This window comes from Neophocaena asiaeorientalis, unplaced genomic scaffold (genome assembly GCF_003031525.2).
Source record: "Neophocaena asiaeorientalis asiaeorientalis breed wild unplaced genomic scaffold, Neophocaena_asiaeorientalis_V1.1 scaffold29, whole genome shotgun sequence".
Taxonomy (NCBI): Eukaryota; Metazoa; Chordata; class Mammalia; order Artiodactyla; family Phocoenidae; genus Neophocaena; species Neophocaena asiaeorientalis.
Genome location: NW_020174423.1, coordinates 3,108,569 through 3,128,670, shown reverse-complemented (window position 1 = coordinate 3,128,670; position 20,102 = coordinate 3,108,569). Strand labels below are relative to the sequence as shown.

Below are 20,102 nucleotides of genomic sequence, written 5' to 3'. Positions count from 1 at the left end.
AAAGATCAGCTGTTAACCTTATGGGGATTCCCTTGTGTATTATTTGTTGCTTTTCCCTTGCTGCTTTTAATATTTTTTCTTTGTATTTAATTTTTGAGACTTTGTTTAATATGTGTCTTGGCATGTTTCTCCTGGGATTTATCCTGTATGGGACTCTGTTCTTCCTGGACTTGATTAACTATTTCCTTTCCCATATTAGGGACGTTTTCAACTATAATCTGTTCAAATAGTTTCACAGTCCCTTTCTTTTTCTCTTCTTTTGGGACCTCTATTATTCCAATGTTGGTGTGTTTAATGTTGTCACAGAGGTCTCTGAGACTGTCCTCAATTCTTTCCATTCTTTTTTCTTTATTCTGCTCTGCAGTAGTTATTTCCACTCTTTTATCTTCCAGGTCACTTATCCGTTCTTCTGCCTCAGTTATTCTGCTATTGATCCCATCTAGAGTATTTTTAATTTCATTTATTGTGTTGTTCATCACTGTTTGCTCTTTAGTTCTTCTAGGTCCTTGTTAAGCGTTTCTTGTATTTTCTCCATTCTATTTCCAAGATTTTGGATCATCTTTACTATCATTATTCTGAATTCTTTTTCGGGTAGGCTGCCTATTTCCTCTTCATTTGTTTGGTCTGGTGGGTTTTAACTTGCTCCTTCATCTGCTGTTTATTTCTCTGTCTTCTCATTTTGCTTAACTTACTGTGTTTGGGGTCTCCTTTCTGCAGGCTGCAGGTTCGTAGTTCCCATTGTTTTTGGTGTCTGCCCCAGTGGCTAAGTTTGTTTCAGTGGGTTGTGTAGGCTTCCTGGTGGAGGGGACTGGTGCCTGTGTTCTGGTGGATGAGGATGGATCTTGCCTTTCTGTTGGGCAGGACCACATCCAGTGGTGTGTTTTGGAGTGTCTCTGAACTTGCTACGATTTTAGGCAGCTTCTCTGCTAGTGGGTGGGGTTGTGTTCCTGTCTTGCTAGTTGTTTGGCTTAGGGTGTCCAGCACTCTAGCATGCTGGTCATTGAGTGGAGCTGGGTCTTAGTGCTGAGATGGAGATCTCTGGGAGAGCTTTTGCTCTGGGAGAGCTTTCGCTGTTTGATATTACCTGGGGCCAGGAGGTATCTGGTGGACCAATGTCCTGAACTTGGCTCTCTCACCTCAGAGGCTCAGGCCTGACACCCGGCTGAAGCACCATGACTCTGTCAGCCACCCCCACTCAGAAGAAAAGGGAGAGAAAGAAAGAAAGAAGGAAAAATAGATAAAGTTATTAAAATAAAAAATAATATATTATTATATATTAAAAAATTTTAAGTAGTTAAAAAAAAAAAAGGAAGAGAGAGCAACCAAACGCAAAAACAAATCCACCAATTATAACAAGCTCTAAAAACTATACAAGGAATAAAAAAGGACAGAGAGAACCCTAAGACAAATGGTAAAAGTAAAGCTATACAGGCAAAGTCACACAAAGAAGCATACACATACACACTCACAAAAGGAGAAAAAGGAAAAAATATATATACATTAAAAAAATTTTAAAAGGAAGAGAACAACCAAATCAATAAACAAATCTACCAATGATAATAAGCTGTAAATACCAAACTAAGATAAACATAAAACCAGAAACAAATTAGATGCAGAAAACAAACCCGAAGTCTACAGTTGATCCCAAAGTCCACCACCTCCATTTTGGGATGATTCGTTGTCTATCCAGGTATTCCACAGATGCAGGGTACATCAAGTTGATTGTGGGGATTTAATCCAGTGCTCCTAAGGCTGCTGGGAAAAATTTCCCTTTCTCTTCCTTGTTCGAACAGCTCCTGGGTTTCAGCTTTGGATTTGGCCCCACCTCTAAGTGTTCTTCGCTCAGACAGGACGGGGTTAAAGGAGCAGCTGATTAGGGGGCTCTGGCTCACTCAGGCCAGGGGGAGGGACGGATACGGAATGCAGGGCAAGCCTGTGGCGGCAGAGGCCGGCGTGAGGTTGCACCAGCCTGAGGCGTGCCGTGCGTTCTCCCGGGGAAGTTGTCCCTGGATCACGGGATCCTGGCAGTGGCGGTCTGCACAGGCTCCTGGGAGGGGAGGTGTGGACAGTGACCTGTGCTTGCACACAGGCTTCTTGGTGGTGGCAGCAGCAGCCTTAGCATTTCATGCCCGTCTCTGGGGTCCGGGCTGATAGCTGCGGCTCGCTCCCATCTCTGGAGCTCGTTTAGGCAGTGCTCTGAATCCCCTCTCCTTGTGCATCCCTAAACAGTGGTCTCTTGCCTCTCAGGCAGTTCCAGACATTTTCCCAGACTCCCTCCCGGCTAGCTGTGGCGCACTAGCCCACTTCAGGCAGTGTTCACGCAACCAACCCCAGTCCTCTCCCTGCGATCTGACCTCCGAAGCCTGAGCCTCAGTTCCCTTTGCCCTACCCAGGTATGTGGGGAGTTTCTTGCCTTGTGGGAAGTCTGAGTTCTTCTGCCAGCGTTCAGTAGGTGTTCTGTAGGAGTTGTTCCACATGTACATGTATTTTTGATGTAGTTGTGGGGAGGAAGGTGGTCTCCACATCTTACTCCTCTGCCATCTTGAAGCTATCCTGAATGTGTTCTTTATATGATTTGATGTTCCCCAAATTTGACACAAATCTGAAAAGCTTGAGGAATTCAGAGTTATAGAAAATGGCAATGACTAGTTTGTTAATAGTGGAGACATATTAAATATGAATTTGTCTTCATCTAAAAGTTGTCTTGCCTCACCTTTTTCACCAGTTTTCTTAGTGACACAGAGGTAGATGTAGGGGAGCCCACTAACTTATTGCTTTACATTGATTGGTTTGGAGATTTTCAGTATCTGTTATAAATTTTCATAGATTTACTCAGCATGTGATTTTGTGTTGTTTTATCAAGAATAGTAATTGTATTACCATTTTTCCAAGACAGCAAAGTAGCTCCACTTAAAAACAACAATAAGAGCAAAGACAAAGTATATCGTCTCTACATTATAAACTCTCTTGACATTTTAAAACCTGGAGCACAGTGTTTGACTCCCCAACTTGACTTTTCACCTATCTCTGTTTTTCAGGATTCAATAAAAATAAGATTGATGAGAAAAAAATAGACTTAGTATCATACCTCTTACCTTTATTTCTGAGATGCCTTAATTCCAGAGAGTAGGACTTAAACTGAGGGTTTAAAACTTACCCACAAAGCATAGGCTTATTCTTTTCTACGTCTGTATATTCTTTTCTTCTTTGCCATATCAGCTGGTCCTCTTAGAAATTATGGTTGTATTGCCTTTATCCAATACATTCAGAGAAATTAATATTATTGAAAATTTGTGTCCTCTGACATTAATCATTATTACCCACTGGTCATACTTCCATTATAGACTAATATTCTTCACAGGCAGAAAAAGGGAACTTGATCCTCTCTGTTAGATGTAACACCAAGAGTTTGTTCTGAAACTGTACCGTAGCTCCCGTACAGTTGGTTCTCAAGGGCTGTGGGATACTGTTTGTTGGCACTTTCTCACTAAACACTGAAGCTGGGAGCCTTTTAAGTTCAGCTTCATTGAGCATCTTCTTTTTTTTCTGAAGAGTGAAAGTGCAAAGAAAGGAACCCTATAATCAAAATGTGTTCATGTAATCTCATGACAAAATGTAGAAGCTGTTCTACAATATTATTAACATTTTGGCCTAGAAGGATCTTCATATAGTCTCTCAGACTATAATGGATGTTCTTTTCCCTCTTAGCTAAGTTAATTCATAAACATTACCTCACATCAACATATTCCATTATCAATTCAGCATTTAAAATTGATTGCTATCCACACAATATATGATATACTTGATTTTCTTGTTTTTATGTATTTACCCAAGAATAGAATTTCATCCCATAGGTCAATTGCTTCTTTAAAATTATAGTTTAATTATTATCAGTAGTTAAATGTAATTACAGCCTTGAACTAATTCAAATATGATTGTACCTAATTATTCTCATGAAGTGTTTGTGTTAAAGCCAATAAAATTTTTCATATGATTTTAAAGGTTTTCTGGGGTCAAGAACATTTGAATTGCCTAGTTCTTCTACATGAATTACTCAATGGATACCTTAAAGAGGAGGGAAATTTTGAAGTGCAAGTCTCTGAAACAGTGCCACAAATTCCATCTCCTATGGAAAAAAATCAGATATTTAAAAGTGAACAAAGTTCAGATGACCTACGGACAGGTCTGTTTCAGTATATACAGGATGCTGGTAAGTAGCGATAGCTTCAGTGTGATTGTGTGTGTGTTTGTTTATTTTACCTGCACATTCAGTAAATAATAACACATCAAGATCACTTGAAAAGTAAGTCAATACCTGCAGTACAAAAATAGTACATTGCCATTCAGTCTCTCTTAAGGGAAAATTCTTGATTTGTTCCTGTCTTAAACCATGTAAACATGATCAGCCAGCTTCTTTATATTCTTTTCTTTTATACTCACAATATTTTCTTATGTAATAAACCAACATGTTCCCCTTCGGAAGCATACAATTAATTATACTTTTGTTTAACAGAAGCTTTGAAAATGCCTGGTGTCTATGAAGTCTTGTTTTACAATGAAACCGAAGATAGCCCAGGGATGATGTTATGGAGATATCCAGAACCTAGAGTGCTCACCCTTGTACGCATAACTCCTGTGCCCTTCAACACCACAGAGGATCCAGATATTAGCACAGCAGACCTTGGTGATATGCTACAGGTATGGAATGGCTCTTCATTTCAAAATAAAAGACAGTGTGGGAAAAATGTTGAGAGCATACCTATCTTTTCCATAAGTTGTATCAGAGAGAAATACACATGTATGTGCGTATACAAACACATACGTATGTACACATACACACACACACACACACACACACGAGACACACACATAGTAGAAATTGTATAATAAGAGAATAATGTCATTCAGATTCATGGTACATGGCAATCCTGAGAGTTCTTAATTCTACTCTTCAACCTGTTACAGGTAGCTTACATAGTCTCCAGGTAGTAGTGGGACAAACAGGTGTCATTGAGTTCACCACACATTTTCTGAGGACCTACCATGTGCTCACACTCTTCAGCATTTTTAGAACTGTTCTATGAAATGAGATATGTCCCCATAAGGGCCAGAAAGGATGACTTAATTTTCATTTCATTTCCCGACCTGAAAATGGTCTTGGGCCTCGTGGTAGGCTGATAGGAAAACCATCTAACCAGTGTTCATATTCTGTATGATTTTGTGGAAAGTTTGTTGCTTGTAATTTCCCTGAGTGTGGATAGCACTATATTATTATTCTACTTATTACTATTCTACGGATCTGAATTTCTCCTAAAATTTGTTTTTCTCTTAGTTGTCCACCTATTACTAGATCACATAACCATCCACTCAAAGTCATTCCTGATTACTTTTTCCCTAACTGCTCACATCTAATTCATCAATAAGTCGTGTCAGCTCTACCTCCATGTCCCTATTCCATCTACTTCTTTCTGTTTCTACTGGTACAACTTGAGTTCAAGCTACCATCTTCTGTTCCCTACTACAGTAGCTTCCTAACTGGTCTCTACGATTCCATCCTTGACTCCTTGTAATGCATTTTCCAAACAACAGCTAGAGTGATCTTTTGAAAATGTAGGTTAGGTTACATCAGTCCCCTAACTTAAAACCTGATGGTGGCTCCCTTTAAGACTAACAGAATTTGGTATCTTACTATGGCCTGTAAGGACCTCTGATCTCTGCACTGCCTACCTCTCTTGTATGTCTTGATCACTTATCTCCAGCCCCTGGTATAGAAATGTGAGCCAGTTTTTTTAATGACTGCTCTACACTTAACAACTCAGAATAATAATACAAATCAGAGGAGACCACAGTACATATTAACATTGGCATTAGTATATGCTTATTTAATTCTTGTTTAAATTCCTGGTTATAATATAGTCAGATGTTCACCTTCTGAATTGATAACAATGAAATGTGTCATCATTTTGTCAAGTGAACTGGAGTATGCAGAACTATCCAGTTTGCCAAGATGTCAACAGTATCTACTTTCTTTTGTTTTTTTTTTTCTTGTGGTGAGAACTTTTAAGATCTACCCTCTTAGCAACTCTGCTTTGATTCTTAAATCCTCACATTTGCTTCCCCTTCTGTCAAGGTCATATTCATGATTATATTCTCTCCCAGTATTCTTGGATTATTTTTGCTAAATAAACTGGCATTGTCTTTGAATCCTGCTGTCTTGGTAGACTTGCCTAAATGTAGAACATCTGTAGTATTTTCAGTCAAAATGAAAATACTCGGGCTGCCCTGGTGGCACAGTGGTTGGGAGTCCGCCTGCCGATGCAGGGGACACGGGTTCGTGCCCCGGTCCAGGAAGATCCCACATGCCGCGGAGCGGCTGGGCCCGTGAGCCATGGCCGCTGAGCCTGCGCGTCCGGAGCCTGTGCTCCACAACGGGAGAGGCCACAACAGTGAGAGGCCCGCGTACCGCAAAAAAAAAAAAAAAAAATGAAAATACTCATATATCAAAGTTTCAGCATCATGTAAAGGCTTCTTTATAGCTGATTTTGGGATTCAGATTTATAGTTACATGTTAGTTAACATAAGCCTGATAACTATTGGTTTGTAGTATTACGCCAGTTGTATTAAACAGAGCATTTAAGGTAGTAAGTACATTCACTAGTGACATGTTCATCTTCTCACTGCCACCGGAGAGGCAGGAGAGCATAGTGGTTAAGAGAATGAACTATAGCCAGAATGCCTGGGTTCAAATTCTGGCTCTGCCATTTGCAAACTGTGTCACCTTCAATAAGTAACTTAATCTCTCAGCCTCAGGTTTTCTGTTTTGCTTTTCTTTCATCAGTAAAATGAGGCCACTAATAATGTAATGCTTATAGGAATTAATATTTATAAGACACATAGAACAATGCCTGGCACATGGTAAGTGCTATGTAAGTATGTGTACTACCAGTACTATTACAGTGACTATCGTCAAAAGTCTTTTCATCAAGCAGAAGCATAGGCTAGATCAGAGAGACCTGGGGTCTAATGGCTCTACAGACCAGCTGGAGTAGTCTAGGAGATCTGAGATAGTCCGAGGGGCCGATACAGTAGACTTGGAACATAAGCACTGTGTGAAGGAAGCCTGGCAGGTTTCAACAAGCAAAGAGCTGGTATCAGAGAGGTCCTGCTACATTTCATATCTTGTTGAAAAGAGGAGCTGATACATGGCAGAGTTCAAAGACAAGGATGCTGGCCTACGAAGCAAGACAGGGTTGTACCTACTGTAAGCTGAAGGGGAAACCTTGATCCCAGTGGTAAGAAAGAACACCCAGAATTGACAGCTGGGATGGAAGAACAGAGCAGGACTGGCAGAAAGTTGCCATGCTACTGAGCTCCCAGCCTAAGCTTATATTCCCCCAGCTAGGAGCAGAATTTGTCCCAAGGGTTGGGGTGACCTCATCTGTAGAAGTATGACAGCTTTTTCCTTGAGTGCTTGCAGTGCCAGACCCTGAGCATACTCCTGGGGATTCAGAGACAGATAAGACACTGTCCACTCATCAGAAGCTGTCTGTCTAGCAGTCAAGTTTCTCTGGTTGTTTGGGGTAGAAGAATTTCCCTATATTCAGCATTCAAGCATTCAAGCATTCAGCATTAAACCTCTCTGTTGTCAGAATCATTTTCCTGCTCTATGTGATTATCTCTAGGTCTGTACTGGAGGCACCGCTAAAATATTGAAGTACCAATCCTGAATAGCAGGGAACTTATAAAAAGAAAGCCCTTTATCAACATGGTATAGTGTAGATAATGTAGACATTAAAGTCTCAACTGCTGACTCCTGTTCCCCTCCCCCTTTGTATTTTACTAACTCAGTGACCTTAGGGAAACTGCTGGTCTCTTAGAGCCTTAATGTCCTCAACTGAACACCGGAGTTAATGCTATTTACCTTGCAGAGTTGTCACGAGATTTAAGTGAAATATTATCGCTAAAACAAATAAGTGCCTTACACATAGTGAGCTCTTAATAAATGTTAATTTCCTTCCCTCCACTTCTTCACAAGCAAATGCCTGGACCACTATAAAGCCTCCTAAGTGAAATTCTAGCCTTCAGTCTCTTCTCCTTCCAACCTATCCTACTAAATTCTTAAAGGAACAGGTGGATTGTGTCATTCCCTGAGAAAAACCTTCAGCGGTCCTATCACTGCTAGACTGACCTTGAGGGCCCTGCAGAACCTCCCGACCCAGCTTTGCCTTTCCTGCCCTTCTGCATGATCTATGCTCTAATCAAACTGGCCTATTCAGCATTCCCGAACCAGCCTGTGGTCTCCCACATCCGTACCACTCCCTCTTCATTTGAGTCTCTCCCTTTTCTGCTGAAATCCTATCCACACATCCAAACAGCTCCAGTGCCATCTATTCCATGAAACCTTTCCTGGACACCATCTCCAAACATGATACTGCCTTTCTCTGAAGTTCTGTAACAGTTCATGGCACCACTTTTATGCTGTTTCTCACCTATTCCTCACATTTTAATTATCCATATCTTGCCTCCCTCCTAGACTGTAGGTTTCCAAAGGAAATGATCACATCTAATTTTCATTATGCTCCGTATAGTATCCACTGCAGTGGAGATGCTCAGTATATTGAATGGATCAATGAGTACATGGATGTCTGTGCTCCTATTCTGTATAATTCAAAAGCATTACATTGTTTGTCATTATTTTATGGCACTATTGAATGCATTTGGTTTTACAAACTGAATTATGGCAGGATGCACTGTGTTATGCTTCAGTGGCATTACCTACTATAAACAGGCAGTCTAATGTCATTACATTACACAGACTCTTGGTGAGATCATTGACTCTTCTGCCAAGCCCACTGCCCCCTAGGCAGAGGCTTGTTCTTAAATACAAAAACAAGTTCATCTCCTTGGTTTTAGTCCTAAAAACAGAATCAAGCTTGGATTAATTTTTTCCTTCAGGACCATTTAGTTCATAAGAAACTGACCTTATAGAGTTCACTTATATAGAACCCTTAAATATATCTGTTTATATCTCTTTCCATAATTAATATTAGTATTTATAAACAGGCTCCTCAAATGACTTTATGGAATTTATTTTGCGATTGTACTGAAAAATATGGAAAACATGTCTATAATATTAAACTAACCATAGGTTCAGAATAAAGACCCTGAAATTAATCTTCACAGAAAACCAAAGGAGCTTATGTTGTGGTCAGTTTTATCACATTAAATTTTAAGTGTTAATAGTATATTTAGATGTCAATAAAATTAGGATCTGGGCTTCCCTGGTGGCGCAGTGGTTGAGAGTCCACCTGCCGATGCAAGGGACACGGGTTCGTGCCCCAGTCTGGGAAGATCCCACATGCCGCGGAGCGGCTGGGCCCGTGAGCCATGGCCGCTGAGCCTGCGCGTCCGGAGCCTGTGCTCCACAACGGGAGAGGCCACAACAGTGAGAGGCCCGCGTACCACAAAAAAAAAAAATTAGGATCTGTAAGTTAGAGTAATGTCATCAACCTAGAAGGAATGTTGTGCTATTTAAATGAGCTGAAATATTAGAAATTTCTGGCACTGTGTCTGGCACATACTGTAAGTTTTCCTCTCTCCTCATCCTGTTGTGTACACTGCCTACTGAGGATTCCATTTAGGAAATACCCGTGTTCTCAGATTGTAAATTTTTAATTCATCCTTTGTAGTGGAATTGGTAATGGAGATTTTAATTCTCACACAGATCTGACATGGTGCTTGTTCTTGTTCTCTCAATACTGTATTGTTCTTGTTTTTATATTTATTTTCATTTATGTATCGTACTAAATTTTTAGATACCTTCATTAGGTATGTGACAGTAGCCCATACTAAATAACATCTTTCCCCAAGAATCTCAAGAGTGTAAAGCTTGAACATTACAATTCAAGATAAACACTAAATGTTGGGTTGGGATCACTAAAGCAATTTAAATAGATGTGAAGTAAAGTTAAAGGAGTGAAATGAAGGATAACATAACTGTATGGATTAAAAGGAAAGATACAGGAGCTAAAGTCAGGAATTTCTGTAATGCAAGAAATATCTAGGGTGTACATAAGATTACTGGCGTTAAAGTCAAATAAAAGGGAAAGAGCATGTTTAAGTAATGTAGGGAAAAATTAATACATGTTCAAAAAACCTTACATTAGAAAAATTAAACAAGATATTTAAATTCAGATCTACACCTTCAGAAAATGTGAATATAGTTAACAAATGAGAAGATAAACATATATATCCGTTATTTTTATTTCTACTTCATAGCATTTATCATCAACAAGTAATTGCTGAATATCTTCCCAATATCAATATAGGATACTACACTACAATATCAATATAGGATACTATAGACAGTGAAGATATAAAGAGATAGAAGATCTGTCCCTACTCTTGTAAGGTTTATAATCTAATTGAAAAGAGAGGACATAATTGCATATGCAAACTCAGGAGATAGAATAGCTGAATATATATTCGGATAGACCCATTATATAGAAGGAATCATGTAATTTGGGGAATTCTGACATCTGAAGAGTAAATTGAATTAATTGGCAAAAAAAGAATAAATTTGTTACTAAAGCTCTATAATTTCATAGCACTTTCTCAGTTAAAAAGGCATTTTCAAGCTTCAGAATTAGGTGCAGAACTCTTATATGACTAGAGTCCTTAAAAGATATCTTCTCAAGGATAACAGGAAGAAAAAGACAAAAGCAAGCTGTGTCATTTGTTTATTTCTGGTGGAGAAAGAGAATGGTAAGCCAAAGAAATCAATGCACTCATGCCCAATTCATTTTTGTTTATCCAGTTTAAAAGTCATGGAAATTAGTTTTTAAAGTAACACTAATACGACTGTAAAAATCAAAGTGAAACCACATTGGAAGACAACAAAAAAAAACGTATACTTGGAAGCCAAGGAGAATCTAAATGGTTGAGATCTGTGTTATTTTTCCTCCAAAGTGTTAGGATCATCTTTGTGTTTGACCCCCAACACTGTGCTAAGTGCTTTGCATACATAACCCCATTAAATCTCCTTCTATTCTGAGGGGTGGGCATTATCCCCATTTTATGAGTGGGGAAACTTATAAAGAGAAATTAAATGTTCTTGAATCATAAGAAGTGGGAGAGCCAGAATTTCATCTCAGGTCTTTCTGACTTCAAAACTTTCGTTCTTTACCTTATTTGTAAAACAATGGAATTGTTTTGACACATCTACAAATGGGACACATCTACAATACATTTGTAGATGTATTGTCACATTTAAGTGACAGTGAGGGACTCTGTTGAGAAATGTGGAAAGAAGGAAAATAAAATTATTCCTTTGCTTCAAACTGTTAAATCATGAAATAATGAATCAGACCAAAGATATGCAAAATAACCTTAAATAAATAAAAGGACTCCCAGAAACAAGATGGTTTGGGTATAAAGATATCTAAAAAAAGAATGTTTCCTTCAGAAGGAGAACTGGTGAGCTCTAGAAGCCTAGGATGATCATGGAAGCATTTGTTGGAAGAAGCCCTCCTGGCAGCATTCAAAGAAATGGTGCCTAAGTGTCTGGTTCACCTGGGAGCTAAATCCCCTTTATGAAGATGAATGTAGCAGCTGTCAGATCTCTGTGTCTAACATTCAAATCATCTAACCCCCCAAACAACCTTCTAATAGTTTGACTCCTGATGCAATCTGTCTACAGAGAGTTTCATACACTTCTCAGGCCAGCATCAGTATCCAGGCTGCTTGGCAGTGATACATCTTATGGTAAATTAATAACTTGGCATCTGGTTTATATATCAGTCTCTAGTGAACTTTGTTACATGACTCAGCATTCCTAAATCTAGCCAGTGCTAGGACACCATGGAAATTTCTTGAGACTGCAAGACCAATGGCCAGATCTTAAATCATGGTGAATCCATCATGCTAAGTACGCTCTTGCGGCTACCTGCCTGCCCAGCATGCTGACCTCTCCCAAATGACGGCTCTATTGTGCAGTATGTCACAAACCTTTCCAAACAAAATCCCACTCTTACTACCTTGAAGAGTTGGGAGGAGTAAAGATAATGTATATAAAGCACCTGACATAGTGTCTTGCATAGTAAAGGCTCAGGAAAATATTACAGTGCTCTGTAACTGCTGTCATTATCATCATATCAGCATCCTCATCGTCATCCTCTCAAATGACCAAAGAACCTCGATCCCACTGTGTTAGACCAAGAAAGCCCTGTTTTCTTAGAAAGACTCTTTTTGTGTTTGTAGTCTGTTAATGTCATAATAATTGTTGAGAATGATGGCTCTGCATGTGATTAATGGAATGCTTTCACTGATACGAATGGCTGCTAGACAAGACACCACCTTCCCACATGGTCATGGTCAGTGCCTCCAAGGTAGTATGTCAGCTACAGTCCTCTAGGTTGCAGGTAGCAGAAACCCCACTGAAGCTGGCCTAGTGAAGAATAGAGGAGAGAGCTAGTATCAAGATACAGTGGGGAAAACAAATACCATGTGCTAACACATATATATGGAATTTAAAAAAGGAGTACTGATGAACCTAATGGCAGGGTAGGAAAAAAGACGCAGACGTAGAGAATGGACTTGAGGGCCTGGAGGGGAAGGGGAACTTGGGGTGAAGTGAGAGAGTGGCATGGACATATATACACTACCAAATGTAAAATGGATGGCTAGTGGGAAGCTGCTGCATAGCACAGGGAGATCAGCTCGGTGCTTTGTGACCACCTAGCGGGGTGGGATAGGGAGGGTGGGAGGGAGACTCAAGAGGGAGGGCATATGGGCATATATGTATATGTATAGCTGATTCACTTGGTTGTAAAGCAGAAACTAACACAACATTGTAAAGCATTTATACTCCAATAAAGATGTGAGGAAAAAAAAAAAAAAAAGATACAGTGGTGAGTCCTAGAGACCCAGGGCAAAATGCAGCTGGGTCTTTCGTAAAGGATAGGGCCAGGAGTGGAAGACAGGAATCCAGGGGAGTATTTACCTACTCTTACTTTTCTCCGCGTCTTTCCCCATATTTGCCTTATTCTTCCTTTTCAACAGACTAGCTTCTTTTTTCCCCTGCTTCTCAGACCACCTAGTAGTCCCCGACAACTCCCAGAGCTCCCAGAGTCACATTTACAAGTCCAACCTCTGGTCCCGTTCCACATTCCTGACTGACCTAGTTTAGTGTCAGGTGCTCTTGGCCCATTTAGCTAAGGCCATGGGGTGGAATCACATTCACCAGCATGACTGTGAATTAGGGGTCTTTGTGAGCTTTGCAGATACCTGCGAAGGGATTCATCCTATATTGTGTCTCTTAGTGCTCTTGTTTGCCACCCTGGCTAACCTGGCCAAACTCATGGTCAGTACTGGCCTCATGCAGTCAGCTGCTTCTTTCTTGTCTGACCATATCTGAGGATCTTCACAGTGTATTCTACCCTTCCAAGAGGGAAGCCTTTTATATATGGTCTGTGGTTTTGGAGAATAGTCGCCACTGACAGGAGGAGGCGACTCTAAAAAGACTGCCTCACTAAAAGAAATTTACTCCTTTTTGCTGTGGTTTTTCCAGCTTTCTCTTTTGCAAATATCTGTCAAAGCTGTTTCTCTCTGCACATCACAGGCTATCTGCATCTAGAGATAAACCTCACATCACTTTTTTAAATCTTCTCATTGTCCTCCCCAGGCATCTTCTCAAAATACAGATTAGGCAAGTTTCTATGTCTTACAGATACATATGAGATATTTTCTTTTCCCCAAGTATCTTTCTTGGTCAGTGCTTCCTTTTTAATGCAGTGACTTTGTAACACATTAGCAACTCCACAGATTATGTAAATACTCTCTTGGTTCTAATGATATATGAGAGCTTTATACATAAAATAATTTTCTGTTCTTGAAACTGAGTTTACAATGTGATGCCTAATGTCCGTAGCTTAGTGATTTAATTGTTTGATTTTCTAATAACATTTTATCTTACATACTTACCCACAGACTGAAGTGAAGTTTCATTAAACCTTATAGTTGTGTGGATTTCATTCTTTTTTCGTAATTATGTGCAAAAATGTTCCAAGTCAGAGAGTAATACTCAGTATTACCCAATAAATTAAAAACTAGACTTTTGCTGCTTTAAACTTGACATTACAAGCTTCCTGTGATTCTAAAGCACATGGACCTGATAGGTAAAGGTTATGATATTAGTACATGGTGACACTACAGAAAAAGAAACCTTCAGAGAATTACTTGGAATCTAATATGATTTGCCTCTTCCATGCACAACTTAAAAAGAATAAAAGGAAGAGTTCTTGGGTGTTTCTTTTCAGCTGTGTTGGGCGGTTCACTTATAGCTGCACATATGTTCCCAGAATCCTGAGCCTTTTTATTTTATAAGCACCTCCTGCCCACTGGCAGCTGTACTAATGTGTCCCAGAAGGCTTTGCTCCTATCCATCATCTTTAGGAGTGGTGCTTAAAGCCAGATATGAAATTCATTGTTGCTGAAATGCAGAAAAGAAGAAGTCTTGCGGGCTTTGAGGAAGTAAGAGGCAGAGCCGGACTCTTAGGAAATAAAGGAAAGAAAAAGTCCTGTGTACCCACTGGACACAATAATAAATGGTTTTGAATGATGGGTAACAGTGCTGGATTGACTGCTAAGTGTTTTGCATCCAGAAGCCATTGCCTCCTTTTTTGGACAATGAAGGGGAACCTAAAATAGAGTATTCCCTGGATATACTTTTAATTACTCTGTCTTCATAGTATTCCCTGGATACACTTTTAAATATTCTGTCTTCATAGTGTTGTAAAAGTATTTTTTAAAAAGGATCTAGAAATATATTAAAAACAGCTCCGCCTGAGAATTTTGAGGTTAATTCAGTAAATACTGATAAAAGGACCTGTGCTAGGGCCATAAGACATACAGAGGGGGAGAGGACTCTAGTTCTGCTCTCAAGGCACCTATAGTCTTTTTTTTTTAACATCTTTATTGGAGTATAATTGCTTTACAATGCTGTGTTAGTTGCTGCTGTATAACAAAGTGAATCAGCTATACGTATATTTATATCCCCATATCCCCTCCCTCTTGTGTCTCCCTCCCACCCTCCCTATCCCACTCCTCTAGGTGGTCACAAAGCACCGAGCTGATCTCCCTGTGCTATGTGGCTGCTTCCCACTAGCCATCTATTTTACATTTTGTAGTGTATATGTGTCCATGCCACTCTCTCACTTCATCCCAGCTTACCCTTTCCCCTCCCCATGTTCTCAAGTCCATTCCCTATGTCTGAGTCTTTGTTCCTGTCCTGCCCCTAGGTTCCTCAGAACCCTTTTTTTTTTTCTTAGATTCCATATATATGTCTTAGCATACGATATTTGTCTTTCTCTTTCTGACTTCACTCTGTATGACAGACTCTAGATCCATCCACCTCACTACAAATAACTCAATTTCGCTTCTTTTTAGGGCTGAGTAATATTCCATTGTATATATGGAGGCACCTATAGTCTTTTAGGAGGAATAACAATTACACAAAATAAGGCAAGGCAGAACTGCGAAGTGATATAGGAGACACATAACGAACATGCCTTTTAAACAAGGAGAGTTTACATCTGACTGAAAACATTAGGAAAAGGCTTCACGGAGGAGATGGCAATTGAGAGGATCCTTGAAGGCCAAATGGGATTTCAAATATAAAATGAGGGGAAAGGGCATATGATGAAAAAAATCAGTCTGAACAAAATTTCAGAATTGAATAAGAGAAGACAGAACTTAAGCTTGGGAGGTAGCAAATAATCTGGTTTGACCAGCACAGATTATACAAGTAAGGGGTTAGTGGATAAGTGATAAGCTGCAGACCTGGGTTTTTAGTATGACCATTCCATGGAGGGAAAGAAGGTAACACATTCCAAACTTGTCCTTTTACATGTCGTGTCTCTTCTATCTTCTCTGTAACCCTGTGCACTTGGTACTGTTATCTCTACTTTAGAGCTAAGGTTACTTAGGTCTGAGAAGTTACATAATCTTTCCAAGATCATAAAGCAAGTAAGGAGGTAAAACCGAGACTCAAGTCTAGGTTTTTATGAATCCACAAGTTTTTCTTCTGTGTTGTACTACCTTGACTACTTTTTAGAGTATGGAGTTTGTATTTCATTTGATGGGCATTAGAGAACCATTGGCAGTCCAGGACTTGAGGTAAATTAATCTGATAGTCTGGTAGAGAGTGGAATGGAGTAAGAAGAGACCAAAATTGAGAAGACCTGGGAATTCCCTGGCGGTCCAGTGGTTAGGACTTAGCGCTTTCAATGCTAGGGCCCGGGTTCAGTCCCTGGTCAGGGAACTAAGATCCCACAAGCCGCATGGTATGGCAAAAAATAATAATAAATTAATTTTTTTTTTTAAATGAGAAGACCCGTCAGGGGTCTCAGAGAAGAGATGACAAAGGCTGTAAACTGGGGGTGGGGGTGGGGTAGGTGAGGAGAGGGGAGGTAGTAACTGGTGTGGAGAAAAATAAAGGAATGCAGGAGACATTGTAGAGAAATAATCTATGTTCTTGACAACTAATATGGTAATTTAATGAGAGGGAGTAAGAGAAATCATAGATGGCAGCTAGATTTAAGCTCCATAGGAAATACGGTAAGACTGTTTACAAAATTTTGGAAATAAGAGGGGCGCCTCTCGTGCTGGGCACTGTCACCATGCTCCTAACGGTGCAGATTATATCTACTCCTGAAGTCAACTACAGAAGTGAATGTGTTCTCCCCTAACCACAGGAAAGAAAGCTGAGGGCCTGAAAAGTTAAATGAGTTGCCGTGCGCCTCTTCTCCCTGAGAAGTGCATGAATGCACACAAAATTTAACATACAATTTCAAGAAGTTTATAGACGCCTGTAAACTGTATATGAATCTTTGATGAAGAATCCCAACAAGAAATACTGCCAGAGCTACTGAGCTCTGTGTCCATTAGGATTAGGTTCAGATGTGAGTGATAGAAAATACAAAATAACAGCAGCTTAGGCAAAACAAGCTTCTTTTTCTATCATGCATGAGAATAATCTGAAGGTAGGTGGTCTAGGATTGTATGTGTCTCTACGAAGTCATGAGGTCCTAGGTGTCTTCTTGCTTCCTGCTGCTCTGCTGTTCCCAGCACTTGCTTTTCCTTCATGGTCCAAGATGGCCGCACATGCTTCAAGCATCTTGTCCCCAGTCCAGCCGGAGGAAGAGGAAGGAACCAAAGAAGAGCAGAGGAGGATGTTTCTTGGAACCCACACCCTGCACACTGCGCTGCCAACATCCCAGAGTCCAGAATTGTACCACGTGGCTACTCCTCGTTAAAGGGGAAATTGGGACTCATTTGCTAAGGAAGAAGGGAAGGAGAGGTCTCAGGAGACAACCGGAAGTCCCTGCTGGCATCACAGATGTAACTCTTGGGGATCCAGGTCCACACTGTCCACACGGTCTGCTGTGCTAGCCAGCCCTGTGACCTGCTTCTGCTTCTGGCCTGCTTGTGAAATTGATTCATCACTTAGTCTATGGTGCAGTAAGAGAACTCACTTTCTACTTCATTAGTAAATAGTCTGCTGAAGCAGAATTTGTGGACAAAACTTAAAAAGCAAATGAGATTTTTGAAATAAAAATAAATAAATAGTTTGAAATGCTAGCATTCCTTGGGCTTCAAAAAAGTAAGAGGTGGAGAAGGAATCTGTCAATAAGACATGCTTTTAAAGTAAATGGAAAACATTTGCAAATTGGAAGAATACTGAAGTCATTTTTGTCCTGTCACTTTATTTGGTGGTAGAAATTTTATTAGCCTATTTCTCTTTTCCTATTAAATACGCTTATATTTACAAAGGAGGGAGGGGAAGCTTTTTTTTTTTCCTGGAAACGAAGAACTATGCCTCGCAATCAGCCTGTTTGATGTTTATTGCTCAGTATTAAAAAATGTTCAAGCTATAAAAATAAAAAAAAGAAAGGACAGTAAATATGAACTGATGGCCTATGATCATCTTTTTATGAATTATTCTCCCCAAATAGAAGTATTTCCCCCAATGAGAGTCACAGTAAAAACCATTATTTAAAATGTATGACTCGTTTCCTGAAAGCTACAATACCTTGTTGAGAAAGTAACAAACAGAAAGAGAAAAGTGAAGTACAGAGAGGCAGTATAGCCTGGTTGTTAAGAGCAAAGATTCTGGGAATTCCCTGGCGGTCCAGTGGTCCACTGGTCATTGGGGAACTAAGATCCCATAAGCCGAGTGGCCAGAAAAAAAAAGAGCAAAGATTCTGGAACTAAAGTGTCTGGGTCCAGATCCAAGGTCCACTGGGTGATCTTGGGCAAAATACTTAAGTTCTCCGTACTTTAGCCTACTTATCTGTAAATTAAGCATAATAATTTGAATTGTTGGGAGGAATAAATGATTGCTAGATGTGAAAAGCACTTAGAACATTGTCCTGCACATAGTTAATGGTTTATAAACGTTAGCAAGTATTACTTTCCTCTAAGGGCTTACTGTCATTCTGTCCTAGATTTTGAATGTAGGGGAAAAACTGAGTTTTGATTACAAACTAAAAATTCTTTATCCTTTTACCCATTCTTTTCATAAAGACATTGGTCTGAAAAATACATTTCTTTCATATATTTTCAAGCATGCATGGCCTTCCAATTTTCTTATTCAACTCCTAGTTAGGAAAAGAAAATAATCAAACTTGAGAACCTTACCTTATTTTGTAGCAACATTTTAAATGCTACATCAAAGTTAAGAATCTTGATTCTCTTATACTATTAACACTTTCTTAGCTTTTTTGAGATACAATTCACATACCATACAATTCATGCATTTAAAGAGTACAATTCAATAGTTATTAGTATATTCATGGAGTTGTACAATGATCCCCACAGTCAATTTCGGAACATTTTCATCATCTCAAAAAAGAAATCTAGTACCCTTCAGCTATCATTCTCCAGGCTCCCCCTCCCCCAGCCTTTAGCAACCACTAATTTACTTTCTGTCTCTATATATTTACCTGTGCTGGACATTTCATGTGAATGGAATCATATAATTTGTGACTTTTTGTGACTGATTTCTATCATTTAGCATAATGTTTTTCATAGTCCACCCATGTTGAATTGTGAATAAGTGTTTCATTACTTTTTGTTACCAAATAATAATACATTGTATGGATTTACCACATTTTACTTACTTACCATTCATCAGTTGTTAGACATTTGGACATTAGCACTTTTCTTTTTTTGAAACCAGAAAAGTCTTTATTGCAAAGGTACAAAAGGATCACAGCAGAGATGTACAGCAATAAATTAGGTGTGGCCAGGAGGGGACGGGCAGGCATGGGGTAAGCGTCCCAAGAACAGGGGCCATGACATAGGGTCTCTTCTCAATAATTTATATTGTGATAAAAGTTGAGCGTTGGCACTTTTTGAATTCTTATCTACTTGGTCTCTGTCCTGCAGGCTTGAGGGGAAGGACCAAAAGGTGATGATGATGATTAATAATATTTACAAGGTGTTCTTACAAGCACTACCTCTAAGAGCTTACAATCCAAGCTTCATGAAACAAATACCTGGGCAACTATCACCCAGTGTTATATAATAAGTGTTAATGGAAGTACTAGGAAGGAAGTTCATATAAAAGTTGATGAGCTTCAAAAGTAGGCTTAGATCCAGATAGTGGAGGATTTTAAATGTTATGCTGAGACATTTGGGCTTATCCCACAAACACATTGTTCTGCGAGGGTAGTCATTACAGTTATGAAGCTGAGCAGCAAGCGTGGCTGATTACAGAGCGAAGGGTGAATTAGAGGATACTACAAATACACTTTGTTTTTATCGTGCTTCACTTTATTGCGCATCACAGATTTGTAGTTTTTATAAATTTAAGGTTTATGGCAACCCTGCATCAAGCAAGTCTGTCGGCACCATTTTTCCAACAACATTTGCTCACTTTTTGTCTCTGTGTCACGTTTTGGTAATTTCACAGTATTTCAGACTTTTTCATTATTATTATATTTGTTATAGTCATCTGTGGTCTTTGATGTCACTATTGCAAAAAGATTACAACTTGCTAAAGGCTCAGATGATGGTTAGTAATTTTTTTTTTAATATACACG

General features: G+C 39.5%; 1 protein-coding gene across 1 annotated transcript in view; it reads left to right on the top strand.

The window, feature by feature from the left end:
* Positions 1-20,102, top strand: part of VPS13B (vacuolar protein sorting 13 homolog B) — an 816,084-nt gene that overhangs the window by 660,469 nt on the left and 135,513 nt on the right. The window contains exons 38-39 of the mRNA XM_024756522.1: positions 4,003-4,210; positions 4,514-4,698. Of these exons, the coding sequence (XP_024612290.1) occupies positions 4,003-4,210; positions 4,514-4,698 (393 nt within the window). The remainder of the gene's footprint in view (positions 1-4,002; positions 4,211-4,513; positions 4,699-20,102) is intronic.